The following is a 23,823-nucleotide window of genomic DNA, read 5'->3' as shown; positions in this document are numbered from 1 at the left end:
TTTTTTTTTCTTTTTTCATATCCCCCCCCCCCACTACCTCACTCTACATTTCTTTCTCTAACAATTCTCCTTTCTGTCTTCTCTTTATCTCACACCTTTTATATGCCCTCATTATTCATTTATCCCCAACAAAATAGAGCATTTACTCTCATACAGGTGTGACTTATCTCACGTAGCTCACAGGCTCCTGATATGGACACACAAATCATAACATACACACCATCATGTGCTATCCTTACCCAACACTCCACACTCACTTAACATAAGATCTCACTATTACCTGGGTCAGTATACAATATACCTATATCGACTTATCTATTATACTCTGTGTATCTGCGGGTTTGCAATATACACTTGATATAATGTTATATTCCACCTCGATTGGTATTGCAGTTTAAAGCCATGGCCCGTCTGCGAAAAGGGAGGCTACGTGTTGTGTGTATTTTCGGACTGTGATCCGTAGTTGTATGGTCTTTGATATGCCTTTCTTTTTCTAATAAAATATCTTTGGAAAAAAAATTATATAAAAAAGAGCTTTCATACAGATTTTGCAAGTCATAATGTTTTACTTTTTTTTTGTTAATTAAACATCAAAATTGCTTTAAGAGATCTCATCAAGTGTTACCTTTTTGTGAGCTCTTGTCTGGGTCTCCTCTGGAATCTTGTCTTTTCTCAAAAATTTCTGTAGTGTTGATTTGTTGGTCATATACAGCTATGTTTATTGGGGAATCATTGGACACATTCTTTGATGCAGCCTCATTCCTCTTTTCACATCTCTTTTTATCTGCAACAAATAAAGATTTATATCTGGATGTAACAAAATAGTCCAGAGATGGGAATATGAGCCTGGAAGAATCATCTCACCATAACTTGAGCTTCTGGTTTCTGATGGTGATGGATATGCGTTCATAGTCGTTTCCAGTTCATTAGAAGGTCTTATGGAATCCCAATTATTGACATTGTCTCTGGAATTATTTTCTGTAAGATGATTTTCATTACCAAATTTAGGGTGGAAATAAAACAGAAAAAATATAATGAAAATATACCAGGGGGTTCTACCACACAATGAGGAAAGTGGTTTGGTTTAACATCTTCTAACCCATAATCTGTATAATAACATCTCTCAGCTAGGTGTCCAGTGCTGAGGATATGATTTCTGATGTCGTCCCTTTGGCAGCTAACAGCCAATAGCTAACAGTCCTGCATGCTGCATCTTTGGTGCGCTTCCAGAAAGCACACCAAAGCCACAGGATATAATAGAACTCTATTGGAAAGCACGCCTAACCTACGCCAAACACGCGAGTACACTACTCTACAGCCGCGGTGCAGACAGACCACACCACCTCAGTGTGAAAGGTTCCTAAGAAATGTATTTAAAATTTATATGCCCATTGCTACAGCCTGTCTGGGGGAAAGTCCAATCCACAATCACACAAGTAACTACGTATACCCTAGACCTCTCCCCCGCACAATTCTTGCTCCACCATTCCACACTTCCATTTAGGATGTACCGTAAATCACTCGCCATGCATATGGTAAACGCAGCAAAACAATGTATCCCAGTCCACTGGAGCTCAACACATGTTCCCACTATCCAAGAATGGTTTGCTAGGATCAACAAATGGAGGAACTGATTTCTGTAGCAAAGAAACATCCTGAGAGATTCGGGAAGACATGGGCTTGTTGGAATCATTTCAAAACCACCACTACCTATCACCTATTAGTGCATGAACAGCCTATACCCCCCGACTGAATGATTGGACACAATCCTGTACTAGGGAACGCCCTGTTCACCGAAGACGCATTTGATGCACATTTGGATGAGCTGAGACTCTGCATCATGGCTTGCCTTCCTGGTTTTTAACCCACGTGTTGCCCCATTGACTGATCTTACACGTATCGCATCCTAAGCTATATGACTATCTTTCTGGCTCGGCTCGTACAAAATGATGTGATCTATTTTATCTGCAATTGCCCATTCTACATACCCCTTACCCACCCCCCCTTTTTTTTTCTTTTCTCATACCCCCCCCCCCCCCCACTACCTCACTCTACATTTCTTTCTCTAACAATTCTCCTTTCTGTCTTCTCTTTATCTCACACCTTTTATATGCCCTCATTATTCATTTATCCCCAACAAAATAGAGCATTTACTCTCATACAGGTGTGACTTATCTCACGTAGCTCACAGGCTCCTGATATGGACACACAAATCATAACATACACACCATCATGTGCTATCCTTACCCAACACTCCACACTCACTTAACATAAGATCTCACTATTACCTGGGTCAGTATACAATATACCTATATCGACTTATCTATTATACTCTGTGTATCTGCGGGTTTGCAATATACACTTGATATAATGTTATATTCCACCTCGATTGGTATTGCAGTTTAAAGCCATGGCCCGTCTGCGAAAAGGGAGGCGACGTGTTGTGTGTATTCTCGGACTGTGATCCGTAGTTGTATGTGCTTTGATATGCCTTTCTTTTTCTAATAAAATATCTTTGGAAAAAAAATTATATAAAAAAGAGCTTTCATACAGATTTTGCAAGTCATAATGTTTTACTTCTTTTTTGTTAATTAAGCATCAATATTGCTTTAAGAGATCTCATCAAGTGTTACCTTTTTGTGAGCTCTTGTCTGGGTCTCCTCTGGAATCTTGTCTTTTCTCAAAAATTTCTGTAGTGTTGATTTGTTGGTCATATACAGCTATGTTTATTGGGGAATCATTGGACACATTCTTTGATGCAGCCTCATTCCTCTTTTCACATCTCTTTTTATCTGCAACAAATAAAGATTTATATCTGGATGTAACAAAATAGTCCAGAGATGGGAATATGAGCCTGGAAGAATCATCTCACCATAACTTGAGCTTCTGGTTTCTGATGGTGATGGATATGCGTTCATAGTCGTTTCCAGTTCATTAGAAAGTCTTATGGAATCCCAATTATTGACAATGTCTCTGGAATTATTTTCTGTAAGATGATTTTCATTACCAAATTTAGGGTGGCAATAAAACAGAAAAAATATAATGAAAACATACCAGGGGGTTCTACCACACAATGAGGAAAGTGGTTTGGTTTAACATCTTCTAACCCATAATCTGTATAATAAAATCTCTCAGCATGGTGCCCATTGCTGAGGATATGATTTTTGATGTCGTCCCTTTGGCAGCTAACAGCCAACAGCTAACAGTCCTGCATGCTGCATCTTTGGTGCGCTTCCAGAAAGCACACCAAAGCCACAGGATATAATAGAACTCTATTGGAAAGCACGCCTAACCTACGCCAAACACGCGAGTACACTACTCTACAGCCGCGGTGCAGACAGACCACACCACCTCAGTGTGAAAGGTTCCTAAGAAATGTATTTAAAATTTATATGCCCATTGCTACAGCCTGTCTGGGGGAAAGTCCAATCCACAATCACACAAGTAACTACGTATACCCTAGACCTCTCCCCCGCACAATTCTTGCTCCACCATTCCACACTTCCATTTAGGATGTACCGTAAATCACTCGCCATGCATATGGTAAACGCAGCAAAACAATGTATCCCAGTCCACTGGAGCTCAACACATGTTCCCACTATCCAAGAATGGTTTGCTAGGATCAACAAATGGAGGAACTGATTTCTGTAGCAAAGAAACATCCTGAGAGATTCGGGAAGACATGGGCTTGTTGGAATCATTTCAAAACCACCACTACCTATCACCTATTAGTGCATGAACAGCCTATACCCCCCGACTGAATGATTGGACACAATCCTGTACTAGGGAACGCCCTGTTCACCGAAGACGCATTTGATGCACATTTGGATGAGCTGAGACTCTGCATCATGGCTTGCCTTCCTGGTTTTTAACCCACGTGTTGCCCCATTGACTGATCTTACACGTATCGCATCCTAAGCTATATGACTATCTTTCTGGCTCGGCTCGTACAAAATGATGTGATCTATTTTATCTGCAATTGCCCATTCTACATACCCCTTACCCACCCCCCCTTTTTTTTTCTTTTCTCATACCCCCCCCCCCCCCCCACTACCTCACTCTACATTTCTTTCTCTAACAATTCTCCTTTCTGTCTTCTCTTTATCTCACACCTTTTATATGCCCTCATTATTCATTTATCCCCAACAAAATAGAGCATTTACTCTCATACAGGTGTGACTTATTTCACGTAGCTCACAGGCTCCTGATATGGACACACAAATCATAACATACACACCATCATGTGCTATCCTTACCCAACACTCCACACTCACTTAACATAAGATCTCACTATTACCTGGGTCAGTATACAATATACCTATATCGACTTATCTATTATACTCTGTGTATCTGCGGGTTTGCAATATACACTTGATATAATGTTATATTCCACCTCGATTGGTATTGCAGTTTAAAGCCATGGCCCGTCTGCGAAAAGGGAGGCTACGTGTTGTGTGTATTTTCGGACTGTGATCCGTAGTTGTATGTGCTTTGATATGCCTTTCTTTTTCTAATAAAATATTTTTGGAAACAAATTGTATAAAAAAGAGCTTTCATACAGATTTTGCAAGTCATAATGTTTTACTTCTTTTTTGTTAATTAAGCATCAAAATTGCTTTAAGAGATCTCATCAAGTGTTACCTTTTTGTGAGCTCTTGTCTGGGTCTCCTCTGGAATCTTGTCTTTTCTCAAAAATTTCTGTAGTGTTGATTTGTTGGTCATATACAGCTATGTTTATTGGGGAATCATTGGACACATTCTTTGATGCAGCCTCATTCCTCTTTTCACATCTCTTTTTATCTGCAACAAATAAAGATTTATATCTGGATGTAACAAAATAGTCCAGAGATGGGAATATGAGCCTGGAAGAATCATCTCACCATAACTTGAGCTTCTGGTTTCTGATGGTGATGGATATGCGTTCATAGTCGTTTCCAGTTCATTAGAAAGTCTTATGGAATCCCAATTATTGACAATGTCTCTGGAATTATTTTCTGTAAGATGATTTTCATTACCAAATTTAGGGTGGCAATAAAACAGAAAAAATATAATGAAAACATACCAGGGGGTTCTACCACACAATGAGGAAAGTGGTTTGGTTTAACATCTTCTAACCCATAATCTGTATAATAAAATCTCTCAGCATGGTGCCCATTGCTGAGGATATGATTTTTGATGTCGTCCCTTTGGCAGCTAACAGCCAACAGCTAACAGTCCTGCATGCTGCATCTTTGGTGCGCTTCCAGAAAGCACACCAAAGCCACAGGATATAATAGAACTCTATTGGAAAGCACGCCTAACCTACGCCAAACACGCGAGTACACTACTCTACAGCCGCGGTGCAGACAGACCACACCACCTCAGTGTGAAAGGGGCCTAAGAAATGTATTTAAAATTTATATGCCCATTGCTACAGCCTTTCTGGGGGAAAGTCCAATCCACAATCACACAAGTAACTACGTACACCCTAGACCTCTCCCCCGCACAATTCTTGCTCCACCATTCCACACTTCCATTTAGGATGTACCGTAAATCACTCGCCATGCATATGGTAAACGCAGCAAAACAATGTATCCCAGTCCACTGGAGCTCAACACATGTTCCCACTATCCAAGAATGGTTTGCTAGGATCAACAAATGGAGGAACTGATTTCTGTAGCAAAGAAACATCCTGAGAGATTCGGGAAGACATGGGCTTGTTGGAATCATTTCAAAACCACCACTACCTATCACCTATTAGTGCATGAACAGCCTATACCCCCCGACTGAATGATTGGACACAATCCTGTACTAGGGAACGCCCTGTTCACCGAAGACGCATTTGATGCACATTTGGATGAGCTGAGACTCTGCATCATGGCTTGCCTTCCTGGTTTTTAACCCACGTGTTGCCCCATTGACTGATCTTACACGTATCGCATCCTAAGCTATATGACTATCTTTCTGGCTCGGCTCGTACAAAATGATGTGATCTATTTTATCTGCAATTGCCCATTCTACATACCCCTTACCCACCCCCCCCTTTTTTTTTCTTTTCTCATACCCCCCCCCCCCCCCACTACCTCACTCTACATTTCTTTCTCTAACAATTCTCCTTTCTGTCTTCTCTTTATCTCACACCTTTTATATGCCCTCATTATTCATTTATCCCCAACAAAATAGAGCATTTACTCTCATACAGGTGTGACTTATTTCACGTAGCTCACAGGCTCCTGATATGGACACCCAAATCATAACATACACACCATCATGTGCTATCCTTACCCAACACTCCACACTCACTTAACATAAGAGCTCACTATTACCTGGGTCAGTATACAATATACCTATATCGACTTATCTATTATACTCTGTGTATCTGCGGGTTTGCAATATATACTTGATATAATGTTATATCCCACCTCGATTGGTATTGCAGTTTAAAGCCATGGCCCGTCTGCGAAAAGGGAGGCGACGTGTTGTGTGTATTCTCGGACTGTGATCCGTAGTTGTATGTGCTTTGATATGCCTTTCTTTTTCTAATAAAATATCTTTGGAAAAAAAATTATATAAAAAAGAGCTTTCATACAGATTTTGCAAGTCATAATGTTTTACTTCTTTTTTGTTAATTAAGCATCAATATTGCTTTAAGAGATCTCATCAAGTGTTACCTTTTTGTGAGCTCTTGTCTGGGTCTCCTCTGGAATCTTGTCTTTTCTCAAAAATTTCTGTAGTGTTGATTTGTTGGTCATATACAGCTATGTTTATTGGGGAATCATTGGACACATTCTTTGATGCAGCCTCATTCCTCTTTTCACATCTCTTTTTATCTGCAACAAATAAAGATTTATATCTGGATGTAACAAAATAGTCCAGAGATGGGAATATGAGCCTGGAAGAATCATCTCACCATAACTTGAGCTTCTGGTTTCTGATGGTGATGGATATGCGTTCATAGTCGTTTCCAGTTCATTAGAAAGTCTTATGGAATCCCAATTATTGACAATGTCTCTGGAATTATTTTCTGTAAGATGATTTTCATTACCAAATTTAGGGTGGCAATAAAACAGAAAAAATATAATGAAAACATACCAGGGGGTTCTACCACACAATGAGGAAAGTGGTTTGGTTTAACATCTTCTAACCCATAATCTGTATAATAAAATCTCTCAGCATGGTGCCCATTGCTGAGGATATGATTTTTGATGTCGTCCCTTTGGCAGCTAACAGCCAACAGCTAACAGTCCTGCATGCTGCATCTTTGGTGCGCTTCCAGAAAGCACACCAAAGCCACAGGATATAATAGAACTCTATTGGAAAGCACGCCTAACCTACGCCAAACACGCGAGTACACTACTCTACAGCCGCGGTGCAGACAGACCACACCACCTCAGTGTGAAAGGTTCCTAAGAAATGTATTTAAAATTTATATGCCCATTGCTACAGCCTGTCTGGGGGAAAGTCCAATCCACAATCACACAAGTAACTACGTATACCCTAGACCTCTCCCCCGCACAATTCTTGCTCCACCATTCCACACTTCCATTTAGGATGTACCGTAAATCACTCGCCATGCATATGGTAAACGCAGCAAAACAATGTATCCCAGTCCACTGGAGCTCAACACATGTTCCCACTATCCAAGAATGGTTTGCTAGGATCAACAAATGGAGGAACTGATTTCTGTAGCAAAGAAACATCCTGAGAGATTCGGGAAGACATGGGCTTGTTGGAATCATTTCAAAACCACCACTACCTATCACCTATTAGTGCATGAACAGCCTATACCCCCCGACTGAATGATTGGACACAATCCTGTACTAGGGAACGCCCTGTTCACCGAAGACGCATTTGATGCACATTTGGATGAGCTGAGACTCTGCATCGTGGCTTGCCTTCCTGGTTTTTAACCCACGTGTTGCCCCATTGACTGATCTTACACGTATCGCATCCTAAGCTATATGACTATCTTTCTGGCTCGGCTCGTACAAAATGATGTGATCTATTTTATCTGCAATTGCCCATTCTACATACCCCTTACCCACCCCCCACTTTTTTTTTCTTTTCTCATACCCCCCCCCCACTACCTCACTCTACATTTCTTTCTCTAACAATTCTCCTTTCTGTCTTCTCTTTATCTCACACCTTTTATATGCCCTCATTATTCATTTATCCCCAACAAAATAGAGCATTTACTCTCATACAGGTGTGACTTATTTCACGTAGCTCACAGGCTCCTGATATGGACACCCAAATCATAACATACACACCATCATGTGCTATCCTTACCCAACACTCCACACTCACTTAACATAAGATTTCACTATTACCTGGGTCAGTATACAATATACCTATATCGACTTATCTATTATACTCTGTGTATCTGCGGGTTTGCAATATATACTTGATATAATGTTATATCCCACCTCGATTGGTATTGCAGTTTAAAGCCATGGCCCGTCTGCGAAAAGGGAGGCGACGTGTTGTGTGTATTCTCGGACTGTGATCCGTAGTTGTATGTGCTTTGATATGCCTTTCTTTTTCTAATAAAATATTTTTGGAAACAAATTGTATAAAAAAGAGCTTTCATACAGATTTTGCAAGTCATAATGTTTTACTTTTTGTTTGTTAATTAAACATCAAAATTGCTTTAAGAGATCTCATCAAGTGTTACCTTTTTGTGAGCTCTTGTCTGGGTCTCCTCTGGAATCTTGTCTTTTCTCAAAAATTTCTGTAGTGTTGATTTGTTGGTCATATACAGCTATGTTTATTGGGGAATCATTGGACACATTCTTAGATGCAGCCTCATTCCTCTTTTCACATCTCTTTTTATCTGCAACAAATAAAGATTTATATCTGAATGTAACAAAATAGTCCAGAGATGGGAATATGAGCCTGGAAGAATCATCTCACCATAACTTGAGCTTCTGGTTTCTGATGGTGATGGATATGCGTTCATAGTCGTTTCCAGTTCATTAGAAGGTTTTATGGAATCCCAATTATTGACAATGTCTCTGGAATTATTTTCTGGAAGATGATTTTCATTACCAAATTTAGGGTGGAAATAAAACAGAAAAAATATAATGAAAACATACCAGGGGGTTCTACCACACAATGAGGAAAGTGGTTTGGTTTAACATCTTCTAACCCATAATCTGTATATTAATATCTCTCAGCATGGTGCCCATTGCTGAGGATATGATTTCTGATGTCGTCCCTTTGGCAGCTAACAGCCAACACGGCACAACTGCTGTATGGTAAACGAGGAGCCCTTTGCAGCCTGTAGAAGAATGCTGTAATTTTCTAACTTAATCATAGTATTAGAAAAAAAATAAATAAAAAAAAATATATATATATATATTTATATAAATAGATGGTATCTAGTTTTGAGAGGTTAGAAACTCCTCTGTGACATTTGACAGAATTTGTCCATCGAGTCTACCCTTTTTTTGTATTTATTTATCTATTTACATTTTTTTTTTCTTTGTTTTTTTTTGTCTGAGTGTTGATTGATGTTTGCCCAAAGCATGTTTGAATCCAATTACTGTTGGCTGATTCACTACCTCTGCTGGAAGTCTATTCTAACCATCAACTACTATTTCTGTCATGGTCAAGGGTCAGGCTCAGGGGCCATTAGCTATAGCAATAGAAATATTCACACTATAACCAGCAGGATAAATACACAAGCAGATCCCCCCTAGTGAGTGGCATGTGCTCACCTAAGGCACAGGGTCTATGCACTTACCAGTTTGTACCAGAGCTCCTGATGGTGAAGATGGGTTTTGCAGCATGCTAGTGCCAGTTCATGGTCCTCAGGAGCACCCCACCAGGAGCTGAGCAAGCCTGGGGTCTTGTAACAGGTTTAGCAGGTTGGGATCAAGTGGAAGCATAGTTCAATGTACAAGCCAAAGGTCGGTAATGAGAGACAGCAGTTTGAGATCAGGCAGAAGCATAGCCGATGAATAAACTAAAGGCTGGCAACAAGTGGTAGCGAAGAAATGGATGGCAGCTGGAGTGCAAGAAGCAAGATATTGGCTGGAGAGAGTACAATAATATGGCAAACAAAGTGTGCAGAGATATGGCTTAAATAGAAAGTTCATTGAAGGAGCAAAGAGTTCAAGATTCAGCAGAAGCAAGATATAAACTAAGTTTGTCTAAAGGATCAGCTGTCCAGGGTTTCAAGGGGCACAGTAAGAACAGCTCCTGCCAAACATAGCAGAGGTCCTGGGTTCAGATCCAACTCCTTACATTTTCAGTAATGGTATCTGTGGGCTTTTTATTACGTTTGTATCCTTGCTGGGGAGATGGACTCTCTTTGTCCTGGTGACCATTTTGAAGAGAAATCTGAAATCTTGAGTTGCCACCATAACAAGAATAGAAGGGAAATTCTCCAATAGATGCACTTGCTTTAGTGATATCTCTCTAAAATGGAGTTTTCCCACTTTGGAGAGTTTTATTCCCCTCACCTTTTGTTATGGCTACAGGACAAGAAGTGAAACAAACTTCCTCAAAAGGACACATATGGCAAACAATAAAAACAAAATACTGACTGGTGTATTATCTTTTCCTTACTCTAACCATAATTTAAAATGCTTTTGCTTTATATACATATTACTCAGGTTCCTGCAGAAGACCATTCTATATACTACATACAGGGACAGGTACCTGAGTGTGCATGCTGTCCTCTGTTCCTTGATGAGATTGGGGATCTCCTGGAGTTTCTGTCACTCGATCTTCGGTTTCTGCACTCAGAAGGTCCAGAGGCATTGCCTGTTGGATGCAGGGCTTATCTAAGACATGTATTTCTAAAATTTTGTAATTCATTCTATAGTTTTTGACCTCAAGAACTATTTAAACTACTTGGCGAGGCACCAATTCCGTTTACAAGAACAAAATGATAAGAATTCTGGAGAATCTTGACCACAAGCTGAAGACTGTCAATGCCATGGTTGGATACAGGATAAAGCTTCATTGGAGGGTCCATGCCCACCTCTAACCAGAATTTAATAAACATAAAAAAAAATCACTTCTTCCTTTCAGAAATCACAGTAGCGGCTTTCTGTTTGTAGTTAGGACTTCCAAAAATCCTGTTGCCCTTGTAGTTGGCTTATTGTCTCTTCCAGAATCCCACACTTACAGTAGGTTAAAGTCACATTACAGGCATACTATTTGGAATGCCACATCCCCACTTCAAAATGACCATACACCAGAAGAATATTGGTAGAAAATTTCGACTTCAAATTGTATCTTTGATTTTCTAATTTTTTGGATCAATATAATAACCTTTTTAGCGTTAATGTATAGTGCAAAGTATAAAATCCCCCAAAAAACGTAAATAATTTTCCAATTTTATGAAAGTCACCTTATCAATATACCGTATATACTCGAGTATAAGCCGACCCGAATATAAGCCGAGGTACCTAATTTTACCACAAAAAACTGGGAAAAACTATTGACTCGAGTATAAGCCGAGGGTGGGAACACCAGTGGGAAGAATCGTGCCTCATCATTGGTGTCAGTGGGAGGAATAGTGCCCCATCATTGGTGTCAGTGGGAGGAATAGTGCCCCATCATTGGTGTCAGTGGGAGGAATAGTGCCCCATCATTGGTATCAGTGGGAGGAATAGTGCCTCATCATTGGTGTCAGTGGGAGGAATAGTACCCCATCATTGGTGTCAGTGGGAGGACTAGTGACCCATCATTGGTATCAGTGGGAGGAATAGTGCCTCATCATTGGTGTCAGTGGGAGGAATAGTACCCCATCATTGGTGTCAGTGGGAGGAATAGTGCCTCATCATTGGTGTCAGTGGGAGGAATAGCGCCCCATCATTGGTGTCAGTGGGAGGAATAGTGCCCCATCATTGGTATCAGTGGCAGGAATAGTGCCCCATCATTAGTATCAGTGGGGGGAACAGCACCCCATTATTGGTGTCAGTGGAATAGTGCCCCATCTTTGGTGTCAGTGGGAGGAATAGTGCCCCATCATTAGTATCAGTGGGGGGAACAGCACCCCATTATTGGTGTCAGTGGAATAGTGCCCCATCTTTGGTGTCAGTGGGAGGAATAGTGTCCCATCATTGGTGTCAGTGGGAGGAATAGTGTCCCAACATTGGTGTCAGTGGGAGGAATAGTATCCCATATTTGGTGTCAGTGGGGGGGTGGAGGAATAGTGCCCCATCGTTGGTGTCAGTGGGGGGGAGGAAAAGTGCCCCATCGTTGGTGTCAGTGGGGGGGAGGAATAGTATCCCATGATTGGTGTCAGTGGGGGGTGGAATAGTGCTCCATGATTGGTGTCAGTGGGGGGTGGAATAGTGCCCCATCATTGGTGTCAGTGGGGGGGGGAGGAATAGTGCCCAATCGTTGGTGTCAGTGGGGGGGAGGAAAAGTGCCCCATCGTTGGTGTCAGTGGAAGGAATAATGCCCCATCATTGGTATCAGTGACACCAATGATGGGGCACTATTCCTCCCACTGACACTTGCTGACCCCTGTTCCAGTATGGTGCTGCTGCAGCCAGTATATGTGGTTGCAGCAGCACCTAAGCACGGCACACTTACCTGCATCTCCTTCACTCGATTTTCGCGGGGCCGCTCAGCTCCGCCTCCTCGCCGGTGATTGGCCGCCTGTGTGCCTTTCCTGAGCTACAGTTCTGGCAGCCAATCACCGGTGAGAAGGCGGAGCCGAGCAGCCGCGCGAACATCCAGTGGACGAACCGAATGAAGGAGCAGCCGCGCTTCCTGGACCGGATCGTCGTGGGACCGGAGCCAGGTAAGAGACAGCAGCCTCCTGCAGACGTTGACTCGAGTATAAGCCGGGGGTGCCGTTTTTCAGCACAAAAAATGTGCTGAAAAACTCGGCTTATACTCGAGTATATACGGTAAAACCTCCTTAGTTTCCATAAACAATATGAAAAATCATCCAAAAAAAAAGTTCATAAATCCTTCTGTAATTTTCCAAATAACTCCATATAACCTCGATAATGACGTGCACCTCAAAGCAAAATAAACACTCAATAGTGCGTTATCCTTAAATAATTACATAAATATTACCCAAAGAAATCAGTGCACCAATCACACAAACTGTGACCACACTAGTGATCGTCAAACACTCTGTGCACTATATATACACTTCTCCGGGACTCTGTGTACACTTCTAAGTGGCTATACATTGTATATAGGTGTAGTGGTCAGTGATGGGCCAAACACCCTCCTGTTCAGTTCGCGGTCGAACATCCAACCGCGAAAAAAACACCTAACACACGTATGGCCCATGTTCGAATTGAATTTAGGTTCGACTCGAACCGAAGATCCCAAACTACTTTTCCATTGCTTCCAACAGTCGGGGATGCAGCTGAGTTTGTCTTTTTCTTCGTACACGCAGAAGGCATGTGTACACCCCATATCTGGCCCTTTTTTGGGGATGAACTGCTTGATTCCCCGCCTGGCAGTGAAATGGACAAGGAACTTATTCACACAGATGTTTTTGCCCGGGAAATACAATTGGGAAAATTACAAAGTGGCCAAATTTTATAAAGTTTATCATTTCCAGGATCATTTCAGAAAGGCACTGCATATTATTACTGAAATGGAGGAACCACGTAATCATTAAATGTCATGTTCTTGGTATAACGGATGAAAGAATGGGCATGTGATGAATGGGGTGGGTGGATCAGTAAGAGTGTAATTCATTTTTGTGAGTCCCATGTTAAATGTGAGGCCCAAAAAGATTTTGAATTGCTCAACTGTTTGCGGTTTCCATTCATACGGATGGGCTTAACTTGAATTTCCATTATTGGTGATAAATTAGTGGGCATCAATGGGTGCAAAATTTTCCGTGTTGATCTGTACACCTGGCTATGCAGTAAAAGAGGGGATATTAGCTGCTCCTTATTTAGGGGGAAGCCATACCAGGTTTTCAAGTGCATCTGGGAGACAGGCACGGGCCCTAGCCCTTTGTGGTTGATGTGGCACCCCACTAGTGTCTGGCCTGTCATGCAAAAGTACTCCATTACTGGTGCTTGTCACTACTGGTGGTTGGCTGCTCCTCACCAGAATGCGTCCTTTCTGTAGGCACCCGTTCCTCTTCCTCTAATTATGTTACAGATCCACTACTTAACACCGGTTTGTACTCAGGACCAGAATCAGGCACATAGAGCCTCCAGTGCCAAATCTATAATTTACCATATTGTGTGTTTAATGTCTAATAACCATTTGTGGTGCTCACAATACCCCCTGCTGATCAGCATGGTCAGATCTAGGGGGGTGCTGGGGTAGGCTGCCCCCCCCCCCAGAATTTAGTTGTCCCCTCCTCAAGGCTGTCCCCCCCATGGACACTGTGCCTGGTCCGATTCCCCCATCCCCTCACTCAGGGCCAAGACAAGTGGGGGCAGCATAGAGCAGTAAACTGCTAAAGTGAAAGTCCGGACAGAAGAAAGAACAGCAGCAGAGAGTCGGGGGGGGGGGTACAAGCTGTGCTGTGCTCTCTTCACTCCTGTCAGAACAGTCAGTCTGCATACAGCAGATGACATGAGATTGCTCTCAGATCGGACTGTGCATGAACTTTACCCACCCCCTACCAACATTTCCTGTTGCCGGGAGGTGAGCGGCGCTTGTAGGAGAGTTCTTGGTCATCTGCTGCCTGGAGGATCTCTGTTCTAACAGGGGGGGGAGAGCACAGCACAGCCCCCACCTTCTATGGGCTATGTAACATTTTCCCATCTGTGATGGGGAAGGGGTGGAACTCACAGGTGGTGGAATTGTACTGGGAACACAATGGGGGTGGGGGAATAAATCACTTGTGCTTGGGACGAGAGATTTGTTGAGGAGAGAGAAGGGGGAGCTATTTGTGATGGGAGGCATAACTGGGTAGGGGAGGGGGGTTGGAGGTTTTTGGTAGGAGGGGGTGGGGGATTTCGGTTAAGGAGGAAAATGGGGGAAGGGACATTTGGGGGGGGGGGGGGTGAGGTTTTGTGCTGGGAGGTGGGATTAGAAGGATTTGTGCTAGGAGGGGGTAGGGGAATTGGGCTAAGATGGGGGGTTGGGAAGTGGATATGTGCTAGGAGGGGGAGGGGGGGTTGTTCTAAGAGGGACGATTGGGGGCATTCGAGCTAGGAGGGAGGATTGGAGGGAGGCATTTGAGTAGTAAAAGGGATGGGGAAGGGTATTTGTGCTAGGAGGAGGGATTGGGGGGATTTATAGTAGGACGGGCATTTAGTGGAGAAGATTTGTGCTGGGAGGGGGATTTAGGGGTAAGGATTTGTGCTAGGAGGGGTGATTTTTTTTTAATGTGCGAGAAGCGTTGCGCTTTCTGAATGGGCCCGTAGTCTTCTGGGACCTGTCACGTGTCCCAGAAGACTATGGGGGGGAGGACAACTTAGGCTTCCAATCGCCGAGGAGATCGCAGCAGAAGTGGGAGCAGGTAACTGTCAGTTTCGCGTACACGCTCCCCAAAGGTGCCAGTCCTTAATGGGGAGCGGGGGAGCAGTCTTTAAAGCGGAACTTCCACTTTTGTGTGGAACTCCACTTTAAAGGATAAATAAAATTAAAAATGCACATTTTTTTGCAGGAGCCTGGAAAGCATTGCACCAGCAAGGAATGCAATATGAGCGTCCTAACCCACTTTTGATGCTCATGGGTACTGGTTTGAAGGGGGTTGAGATCAAAATATGACACATTTTAACTTTAATTTAATAGTGTTGATTAGACAGAAGCAAAATGAACCTAAAGAAGAAGAGATGGAGAAGAAAGGGCCAATGTCCCACATGATTAGTATACCACCATGGAGTAAGCAGTAAGAGTAAAATGTTAACAAAGTGACTGGGGAAAGATGGAGTTCTGTCTGTGCTGATGATGATTCTACATGCTATCAAGGAAGACCTGATATGATTGGCTACATATAACCAGCCAATCAAAAATGCTGCTAGACTTGAAATAATACAGGGCTCATTAGGGTCCTGATTCTTGGATTCTAATGGGGGGGGGGTCAGTTGACTTGAGTTACCAGGTCTGCTCCCTACCACAGACTCTCAATCCACCCACAGTGTACCCTATAACTAAGAGTAAGGTTAAATGAAACCTATGAGGAAGGGTTGCATCACATGATCAGGCAGGTCAGGGGCAGGAATCTCCAGAATAGATCATAAACATGTGGGCAAATCACCTTCACACCACCTGCAACATACATCCATATACGTACAGCAGGCAGCAACAGCGAGGCTCTTTCTGTCCATACATCATACATCAGCATCAGAGGTTGGTCATCAGCTCTGAGGAAAGGGATTCGTCCCCGAAACGCGTCAGCCATTTGACCGCACTGACAGTGAGAACACCTTGCCCGCCGTTGTGGCCATTGTCATTTTTCTATGCTTTTTAGATACATGCTTCGTCTGTGAGTATGTTTTTATGATTTCATTCCTACAATAAACCTTGGATAAGGACTAGGTGTCTGCGCCACCTGTTTTCTCTCTATCCAGTGGCTGATTTCCCCGTCTGAGGAGGGCTGCACCCCTGGAACATTTCCTTTGGTTGTCGCTGTCCTGGTACCCTTGGCTTCCCTTTTGGCTGTGCATGTCCTGAGGCGCTGGAGAGTACATACCATATAATACATCCATATACTGTATATGAATTATCTGTGTTGGTTAGATTGAACATTGGGGTGTATTTATAAAGCATTTAATGAGCTAATTGTCCTTTGAAACGGCATGTGCATTCCTTCTGTGCCAATTGGGACAAAAATACGTTATTGGGCTATTTTCTCTCCATGATGGATATTCTTCCTTTGTAAGTGTGAAGCGGAAATATACCACATTATGGCCACTAGATCAAGCTAATGATCACAGGGAATAAATACTTGTGTGCTGCGATCGCCAGCTTCATCTAGGGGCCATAATAAGGTATTTTCCCGATTCACTCTATTCTGTGTCAATGAATAATATTCAACCTGGAGAAAAAATAACCTAACAATATTTATTTTTTTCCCCTTTGCACAGAATGAATGTACATACAGCTTCACAAGGTGAATACCTATGCAGTTTTTTTTTTAAATACATCCCTTAGTGTAACATTTTTGTAAATGTAGAGCAGACAGTGATTTGTCTCTTTGTTGCTCGCACCTGTATGGCTTTCCTCTTCTTTTCGATTTCTACGCACTGAAATGCCACGCGATCCATTACCCCCGGAATATTGTTGTGTGCAGAGAGCTCTTCTTCCTGCAAAGACTTGGCCAAGGACACACAAGCACACTTTTTTAGGATCTATTGTTCATCATGTTCCATGTAAATAATCTATATAGTAAATAAATAATTTAAAGGGGAACTATTGTGGTTTAAAATTACTATGTCCAGTGCCTCTGTGGTCTCCAGGAAATGAACTCAGAGCAGAGTTCTGCTTTAAACAACTTTTTTCTTCTTTTTTGATGGCTGTTAGTGGGCTAAAGAACCCATCAACTTTTTATACACTGCTCAAAAAAATTAAAGGAACACTTTTTGATCAGACTATATCATTAAGTCTTCTGGGAAACTCCTGGGATATTGATCCAGTCAGGTAAGTAGCAGAGGGGGTTATTCATCAGTTTCAGCTGCTTTGGTGTTAATGAAAGTAACAGCAGGTACACTACATGGGCAACAATGAGAAGACCCCCAAAACAGGAATGGTTTTACAGGTGGAGCCACTGACATATTCTTGCCTACTCATCTTTTCTGGCTGTCTTTCACTAGCTTGGCTAGAGTCAGTGTCACTACTGGAAGCATGAGGCCATACCTGGACCCTACAGAGGTTGCACAGGCAGTCCATCTCCTCCAGGATGGCATATCAATATGTACTATTGCCAGAAGGTTTGCTGCGTCTCCCAGCACAGTCTCCAGGAGACAGGCAGTTACTCTAGGAGAGCTGGACAGGGCTGTAGAAGGTCCTTAACCCATCAGCAGGACTGGTATTTGCTCCTTTGTGTAAGGAGGAACAGGTTGAGCCCTGCCAGAGCCCTACAAAATGACCTCCAGCAGGCCACTGGTGTGAATGTCTCTGACCACACAATCAGAAACAGACTTCATGAGGGAGGCCTGAGGGCTTGACGTCCTCTAGTGGGCCCTGTGCTCACTGCACAGCACCACAGAGCTCGATTGGCATTTGCCATTGAACACCAGAATTGGCAGGTCTACCACTGGCACCCTGTGCTTTTCACAGATGAGAGCAGGTTCCCCCCGAGCACATGTGATAGATGTGAAAGGGTCTGGAGAAGCAGTGGAGAATGTTCTGCTGCCTGTAACATGGTTCAGCATGACCGTCTTGGTGGTGGGTCAGTGATGGTCTGGGGAGGCATATCCATGGAGGGACGCACAGACCTCTACAGGCTAGATAATGGCACCCTGACTGCCATTAGGTATCGGGATGAAATCCTTGGACCCATTGTAAGACCCTACGCTGGTGCAGTGGGTCCTGGGTTCCTCCTGGTGCAGTAGGTCTTGGGTTCCTCCTGGTACACTGGGTCCTGGGTTCCTTCTGGTGCATGTCAATGCCCAGCCTCATGTGACAAGAGTATGCAGGCAGTTCCTGGAGGATGAAGGAATTGATACCAGTGAATGCCCTCCACGCTCGCCTGACCTAAATCCAATAGAACACCCCTGGGATATCATGTTTTGGTCCATCCATTCGGTTGCGCCTCAGACTGTCCAGGAGCTCAGTGATGCCCTGGTCCAGGTCTGGGAGGAAATACCCCAGGACATCATCTGTTGTTTCATTAGTAGGGAATGGGATGGGCTTCATGTTTAAGTCGAACCTAAGTTCGACTTGAACATGGGCCATTCAGGTGTTCGGCGCCCTGACACTGAACCCCATCCCCTTGTGATGTCATGACAGTATATAAGAACTGTCATTGTGGGAACAGCTGTCAGATGGCGGGAGCTGGCATTGTGAGTGGAGTGGGTTTTTTTTCTTTTTTTGGGTAGTGGTGGCGGCGGGCATTGTGATTGACCTTGGATCTGTTTTGGGGGACATTTTTTAAATTTTTATTTTTAATAAAGAACTTGTCAAAGACTGTTTCCTCTCTTTTTTTACACTACAATTTGTTTTGTGAATGGGTAGCAGTACCATGTACCATACTCATTCATATGGGGGAGCTGGGATCTGGGGGTCCCCTTTCTAAAGGGGGCTTCCAGATTCTGATAAGCCCCCCGCCCACAGACCCCTACAACCACAGGCTACAGTTGTGGGAAAGAGGCCCTTGTCCCAATCAACATGGGGGCAAGGTGCTTTGGGGGGGGAGCAAAGCGCCCCCTTTCTTGACCTGCTGGCTACATGCTTGGATAAGGGCCTGGTATGGATTTTGAAGGGACCCCGTGCCATTTAAAAGAAAAAAAATTTGGTGTGGGTGTTCCCTTCAAAATACATATCAGACCCAAAGCTGTCAGCGGGGCACCTCACTGAGAACTGAAACATGAACGAATGTTTCACTACTAATATACTGCATGACTTAATAGTATAACTCATGCGGTATTTTAGTAACTGCGCAGTATCTTACCACATATTACTAAGATACTACTCAGTTGTTCAGTTCACGATCCAACACTCTGTAGGTTCGGATCTTCGACCAACCAGGGGGTGTTCGGCCCACCACTACTCATTAGGAGCATGCCCTGATGTTGTCAGGCGTGCATAAAAGCACGTGGAGGCCATACAAACTACTGAGGACCATTCTGAGTTGCTGCAAGGAAATTACGTTCCTAACACATTACCCAGTCCATATCAGTATAAATATCCAGCCTGATATTTCTCCCTATTGAGATCTGATGGGTTGTCAAAGTGTTCCTTTAATTGTTTTGAGCAGTGTATCTTTTTTGACTTCTGGGCTAAGACCTCCTCACTGGAGTTTCAGAAGTAGCTCCTTTCACCACAGAGTCTCCGCTGTCATGCTATAACATGGCAAGGATTAGTGCTCCATTATGCTAAAGAAACAGAAGATATCCAAACTGAATAGTGAGACCTTTTTTCATAATGGCGGTAGAAGGTGTTGCGGCTGGGTAATCATTATTTGAATGTATATTATGTAAAATTGATGCAAACGTTGTTGGCACTATATACAGTGCACACCTAAAATAAATACAAATGAACACAACAAATATTCAGGGACCACGATATTGGAATATATAATCTATATGAAATATAAGTGATCACATCTACCCATAACAGATTAGATTTGTGGAGTCTCCCTTTAATAAACCCACCAACCGGTCATACAATCAATGGGTGCCATTATTGTGTGTCCTCACCTAGTCCCACAGCAAAGATGAGCGTAATGGCAAACCCCAGCAAGGGAACCCAAGCCATATTCTTGGGGAGCTTCCGAACTGGAAACACAAATTATAGACAAACCTGAAATATTTTAGAGAATGTCCATTAATAGCAATCTGTACATTTTTATTGTTGTATTATTGTGTGTATAAATAACTTATTTTCGGAATTACCTTGGGCAGTCTTCATTACTCAAGTGTGAAAAGTCTTCTTAGAAGAGTGGAGGATGGTATAGCCACAACGGGGGGTCAGCTCTATATTAATGGGCATGGTGGGGTCAACTCCATATTAAAAGAGAAGTAGGGTTTTTTTTTTATTTTCCCCCAAATTATACTTACCTAGGTGGATGCAGCATTGGTCCGATGCTGCATCTGTCGCCTGCCGGCTCTAACTGTGAGAACTCAGTGATCACATGACCTCTGATCGCTAAGTTCTCACTACCACTAACAGTCAGTCACCACTGCAAAAATTGTGCAGCGCTAATATTAATTTGAAATAAACCAAATTGTAATAAATGTCCTAAATGTTAAATAAACCGTACAGCGTGACAGTCTATGTAGTGTGAATATCACAAAATCTTCAATCCAGTGGTGGTGCTCCCAGTGGTAAAGTAAGAATTGCGCACTCACCAGAAGTGTAATAAAATTACGCGGTGTATATGTCAACAAAGGTGCCCTTCACAGGTATGGGTCTAGGCTGGAACATAGGATGATTCTCCCTCCAGGAATAAGGATATGAGCCCTCAGAGGATATGAATGGATCCAGCTAGCCAGAGGACTTAACCCTTGCTGTGCCATACCCTGCTCTGCCTGGATCACTGCCCTGTGCGCTGGACTTAACCCTTGCGGTGCCATACCCTGCTCTGCCTGGATCACTGCCCTGTGCGCTGGACTTAACCCTTGCGGTGCCATACCCTGCTCTGCCTGGATCACTGCCCTGTGCGCTGGACTTAACCCTTGCGGTGCCATACCCTGCTCTGCCTGGATCACTGCTCTGTGCACTGGACTTAACCCTTGCGGTGCCATACCCTGCTCTGCCTGGATCACTGCCCTGTGCGCTGGACTTAACCCTTGCGGTGCCATACCCTGCTCTTCCCAGATTGTTTACCCTAAGGATTTAAAGTGGTTCTAAAGGCTCAACATTTTTTTTTACCATCATGCATTCTATGCATGAAGATAAAAACCCCTCTGTGTATAGCAGCTCTCCCTAATACGTACCTGAGCCCCATCCTGATCCAGCAATGTCCAGCAAACCTGCTTGCTCTGGGGGCGTGCTCCTGGCTCACTGGCTGTGATTGACAGCAGTGGGAGCCCCTGCTGTGAGAGTCCCCGGAGAGCCGAGGCTCTGGCGGACATCGCTGGATCAGGATGGGGCTCAGGTAGGTATTAGGGGGGCTGCTATACACAAAGGGTTTTTTACATTCATGCATAGAATGTGAATTTACATGCAGGCACTGCGGAGTTGCAAACTGCTCGGCATTCGGCTAGGAAGCAGGACAGAGCCCACAGCAGGGTGCAGCTCCCTGGAATCCAGCAGGGCAGGGAGATGATGTGTGTTGCATGCTGACGCAGGGACACATGATGGCAGCAAGCTGGCCAATGCGAATATGGTTGGGGTAGAGGAATAATTGGGGCAAGCAGAGTGACTGACAACTATACTATGGAGTAGGCCTTTTGCTTCCTTTTATGAGATTTAAAGTGGTTGTAAAGGCAAATGGCTTTTCACCTCCTTAAGGTAATAAAACCTTTTGTGTTCAGCCCCCCTATATACTTCCCTGAGTCTGATCTCGATCCAGTGCCATGTACGAGAGCAATAATTTCCTCTGCTCTCTCCCTCCTCATAGGCTAAGAGAAAGCAATGGGAGCCATTGGCTCATGCTGCTTGTCTATCACAGCCTGTAAGGAGGAATCGGGGGGGGGGGGGCAGAGCCAAGATACACTCTATCTGTCAATGGACACACAGTGCAGGACTTGGGAGTGAGCCTGTGTAAGTGCCCCCATAGCAAGCTTGCTATTGGAGCACTCAGCAGGGGAGGAGGAGTCAGGAGCGTCAGCCAGAAGAGGAGGATCAGGGCTGCTCTGTGCAAAACAATTGCACAGAGCAGGTAAGTATAACAGGTTTGTTATTTAAAAAATAAAAATTGTAAAATAAAAATAATAAAACTGTCCTATCTCCTGCCTGAGCTGAGCACTGATAACAGACATTGATACAGCTGTCACGTAACAAAGGATGTCAGGATCACATTGCAGAAATATAAATAGAAATGAAAGAACCGCATTACGTATTTACTCATTGAGGTTTGCAAGTGGTTTACTGGGGTTAAGGCTGAAGAAACCAGTCATAACCCCAGAACCATTTTTTAAAGGAAACAGGTGGCTTTCTAAAGGAAGAGCTCCTAATGACTCCTGAGCTGCTGGATCGCTTTTCATCGCGGTGAAAGGGGACATCCCCCCCTCCCTGTTAACAACAGGGGTTTACTTAGCACACATTTGCAAACAAATACATGTGCCTCTACTATGGGGGCTCTCAAAATTTGTAGAGTTAGGACCAGGGGCGGACTGATAACTCACGGGGCCCCCGGGCAATAGGGGATCATGGGGCCCCTGTGTCCTTGCCCAAGCTCAAAAAAGCCTATGAAAAAGGTACCAGGGACATCTCATGGGGCCCCCTACTGACCCCAGGCCCTCGGGCAGTGCCCAAGTTTCCAAATGGTCAGGACTACAGAATATCGGGGTGCCATGATGAGGCTCTGTGTCTTATGCATGTATTTGCAAATGTGTGCTAACTAAACCCCTGTTGTTAACGTATACTGCTAGATGGGTTTGTTTGCAGGCTGGTTGGCAAGCTGAGCTGGGAATTTTTTTCTTTTTTGTTGTTTGACCTGCATCGCCCTTCTATGTGCTCCTTGCTATGAAGGCCAGTTATAGACTGGGGAAGTGGCCATTTTTTGTATTGTAGTTTGGATATCTCTGGTCTAAATGATCTGATGGTGTATGACCGTCCCGCCTTCTGTCAGATACTCTTACCTGCACGATTACCAGTGTGTTGCCTCCAATACGACGCATCTGTCACCTGTCACAGGTCTCCAGACTCTCACCACTCTTCTGTGTCGTCTGATGACTATTATTTAAAAGACCATAGATTGTAGTTGATGAGATGTGGCCCCGTGGAGAGGGCAGACAGGGGACACTCCTTGCTGCGTCACCCGGAACAGACACTGATCTATAGCCACCAACTTCTCTTTCACTTTTACTTTGTCCTCTTCCCTCCTCCCTCCTCCCAACTCCATTCTGATTACTCAACAGCTTGTGGATGGGAAGTAAGAGTTATAATATTCTCATTGAATCCATTCCATAAAATTCCAGTGTGTACAATAAACACATATGATAAAGACAGGATAACATACAGGTATTGGTGAGAAAAGACAAAAGGTTTCTATTGTAGTAACTAGAGATGAGCGAATCGAAGTAGCCGAAGTGGAATTCGAGTCGAATATCGGAAAAATTTCGCGCCGAATCCGAAAAATAGCCTACTTCGGACGCGCGAATCGAAATTTTTCCAAAA

At 43.6% G+C, this 23,823-nt stretch overlaps 1 protein-coding gene across 1 annotated transcript; it reads right to left on the bottom strand.

The window, feature by feature from the left end:
• Positions 1-58: 58 nt before the first annotated feature.
• Positions 59-23,460, bottom strand: LOC149435841 (uncharacterized). Its single transcript, XM_089662381.1, has 18 exons — positions 23,286-23,460; positions 20,238-20,340; positions 17,088-17,192; positions 10,645-10,749; positions 8,893-9,006; positions 8,654-8,812; positions 8,406-8,522; positions 6,890-7,003; positions 6,651-6,809; positions 6,402-6,530; positions 4,881-4,994; positions 4,642-4,800; positions 2,873-2,986; positions 2,634-2,792; positions 2,385-2,513; positions 865-978; positions 626-784; positions 59-505 (listed from the first exon to the last, which is right to left on the bottom strand). The coding sequence occupies exons 2-18, from the start codon at positions 20,293-20,295 to the stop codon at positions 366-368; spliced, it is 2,148 nt and encodes a 715-aa protein (XP_089518507.1). The 5' UTR covers positions 20,296-20,340; positions 23,286-23,460; the 3' UTR covers positions 59-365.
• Positions 23,461-23,823: the final 363 nt, after the last annotated feature.

This window comes from Staurois parvus, unplaced genomic scaffold (genome assembly GCF_062004578.1).
Source record: "Staurois parvus isolate SC_StPar_1 unplaced genomic scaffold, SC_StPar_1.0 ptg001462l, whole genome shotgun sequence".
Classification (NCBI taxonomy): Eukaryota; Metazoa; Chordata; class Amphibia; order Anura; family Ranidae; genus Staurois; species Staurois parvus.
Note: the sequence above shows the minus strand (reverse complement) of the source record. Positions and strands in the feature narration are given on the sequence as shown.

Excerpts from the sequence above, each read along its gene's own strand:
- LOC149435841 (XM_089662381.1), bottom strand. The coding sequence starts at position 20,295 with ATGGCTTGGGTTCCCTTGCTGGGGTTTGCCATTACGCTCATCTTTGCT. Across the intron at positions 2,514-2,633 it reads AGACAAGAGCTCACAAAAAG|ATATTTTATTAGAAAAAGAA; the intron begins GTAACACTTGAT and ends TTTTTTCCAAAG. Across the intron at positions 785-864 it reads AACCAGAAGCTCAAGTTATG|ATAAAAAGAGATGTGAAAAG; the intron begins GTGAGATGATTC and ends TATTTGTTGCAG.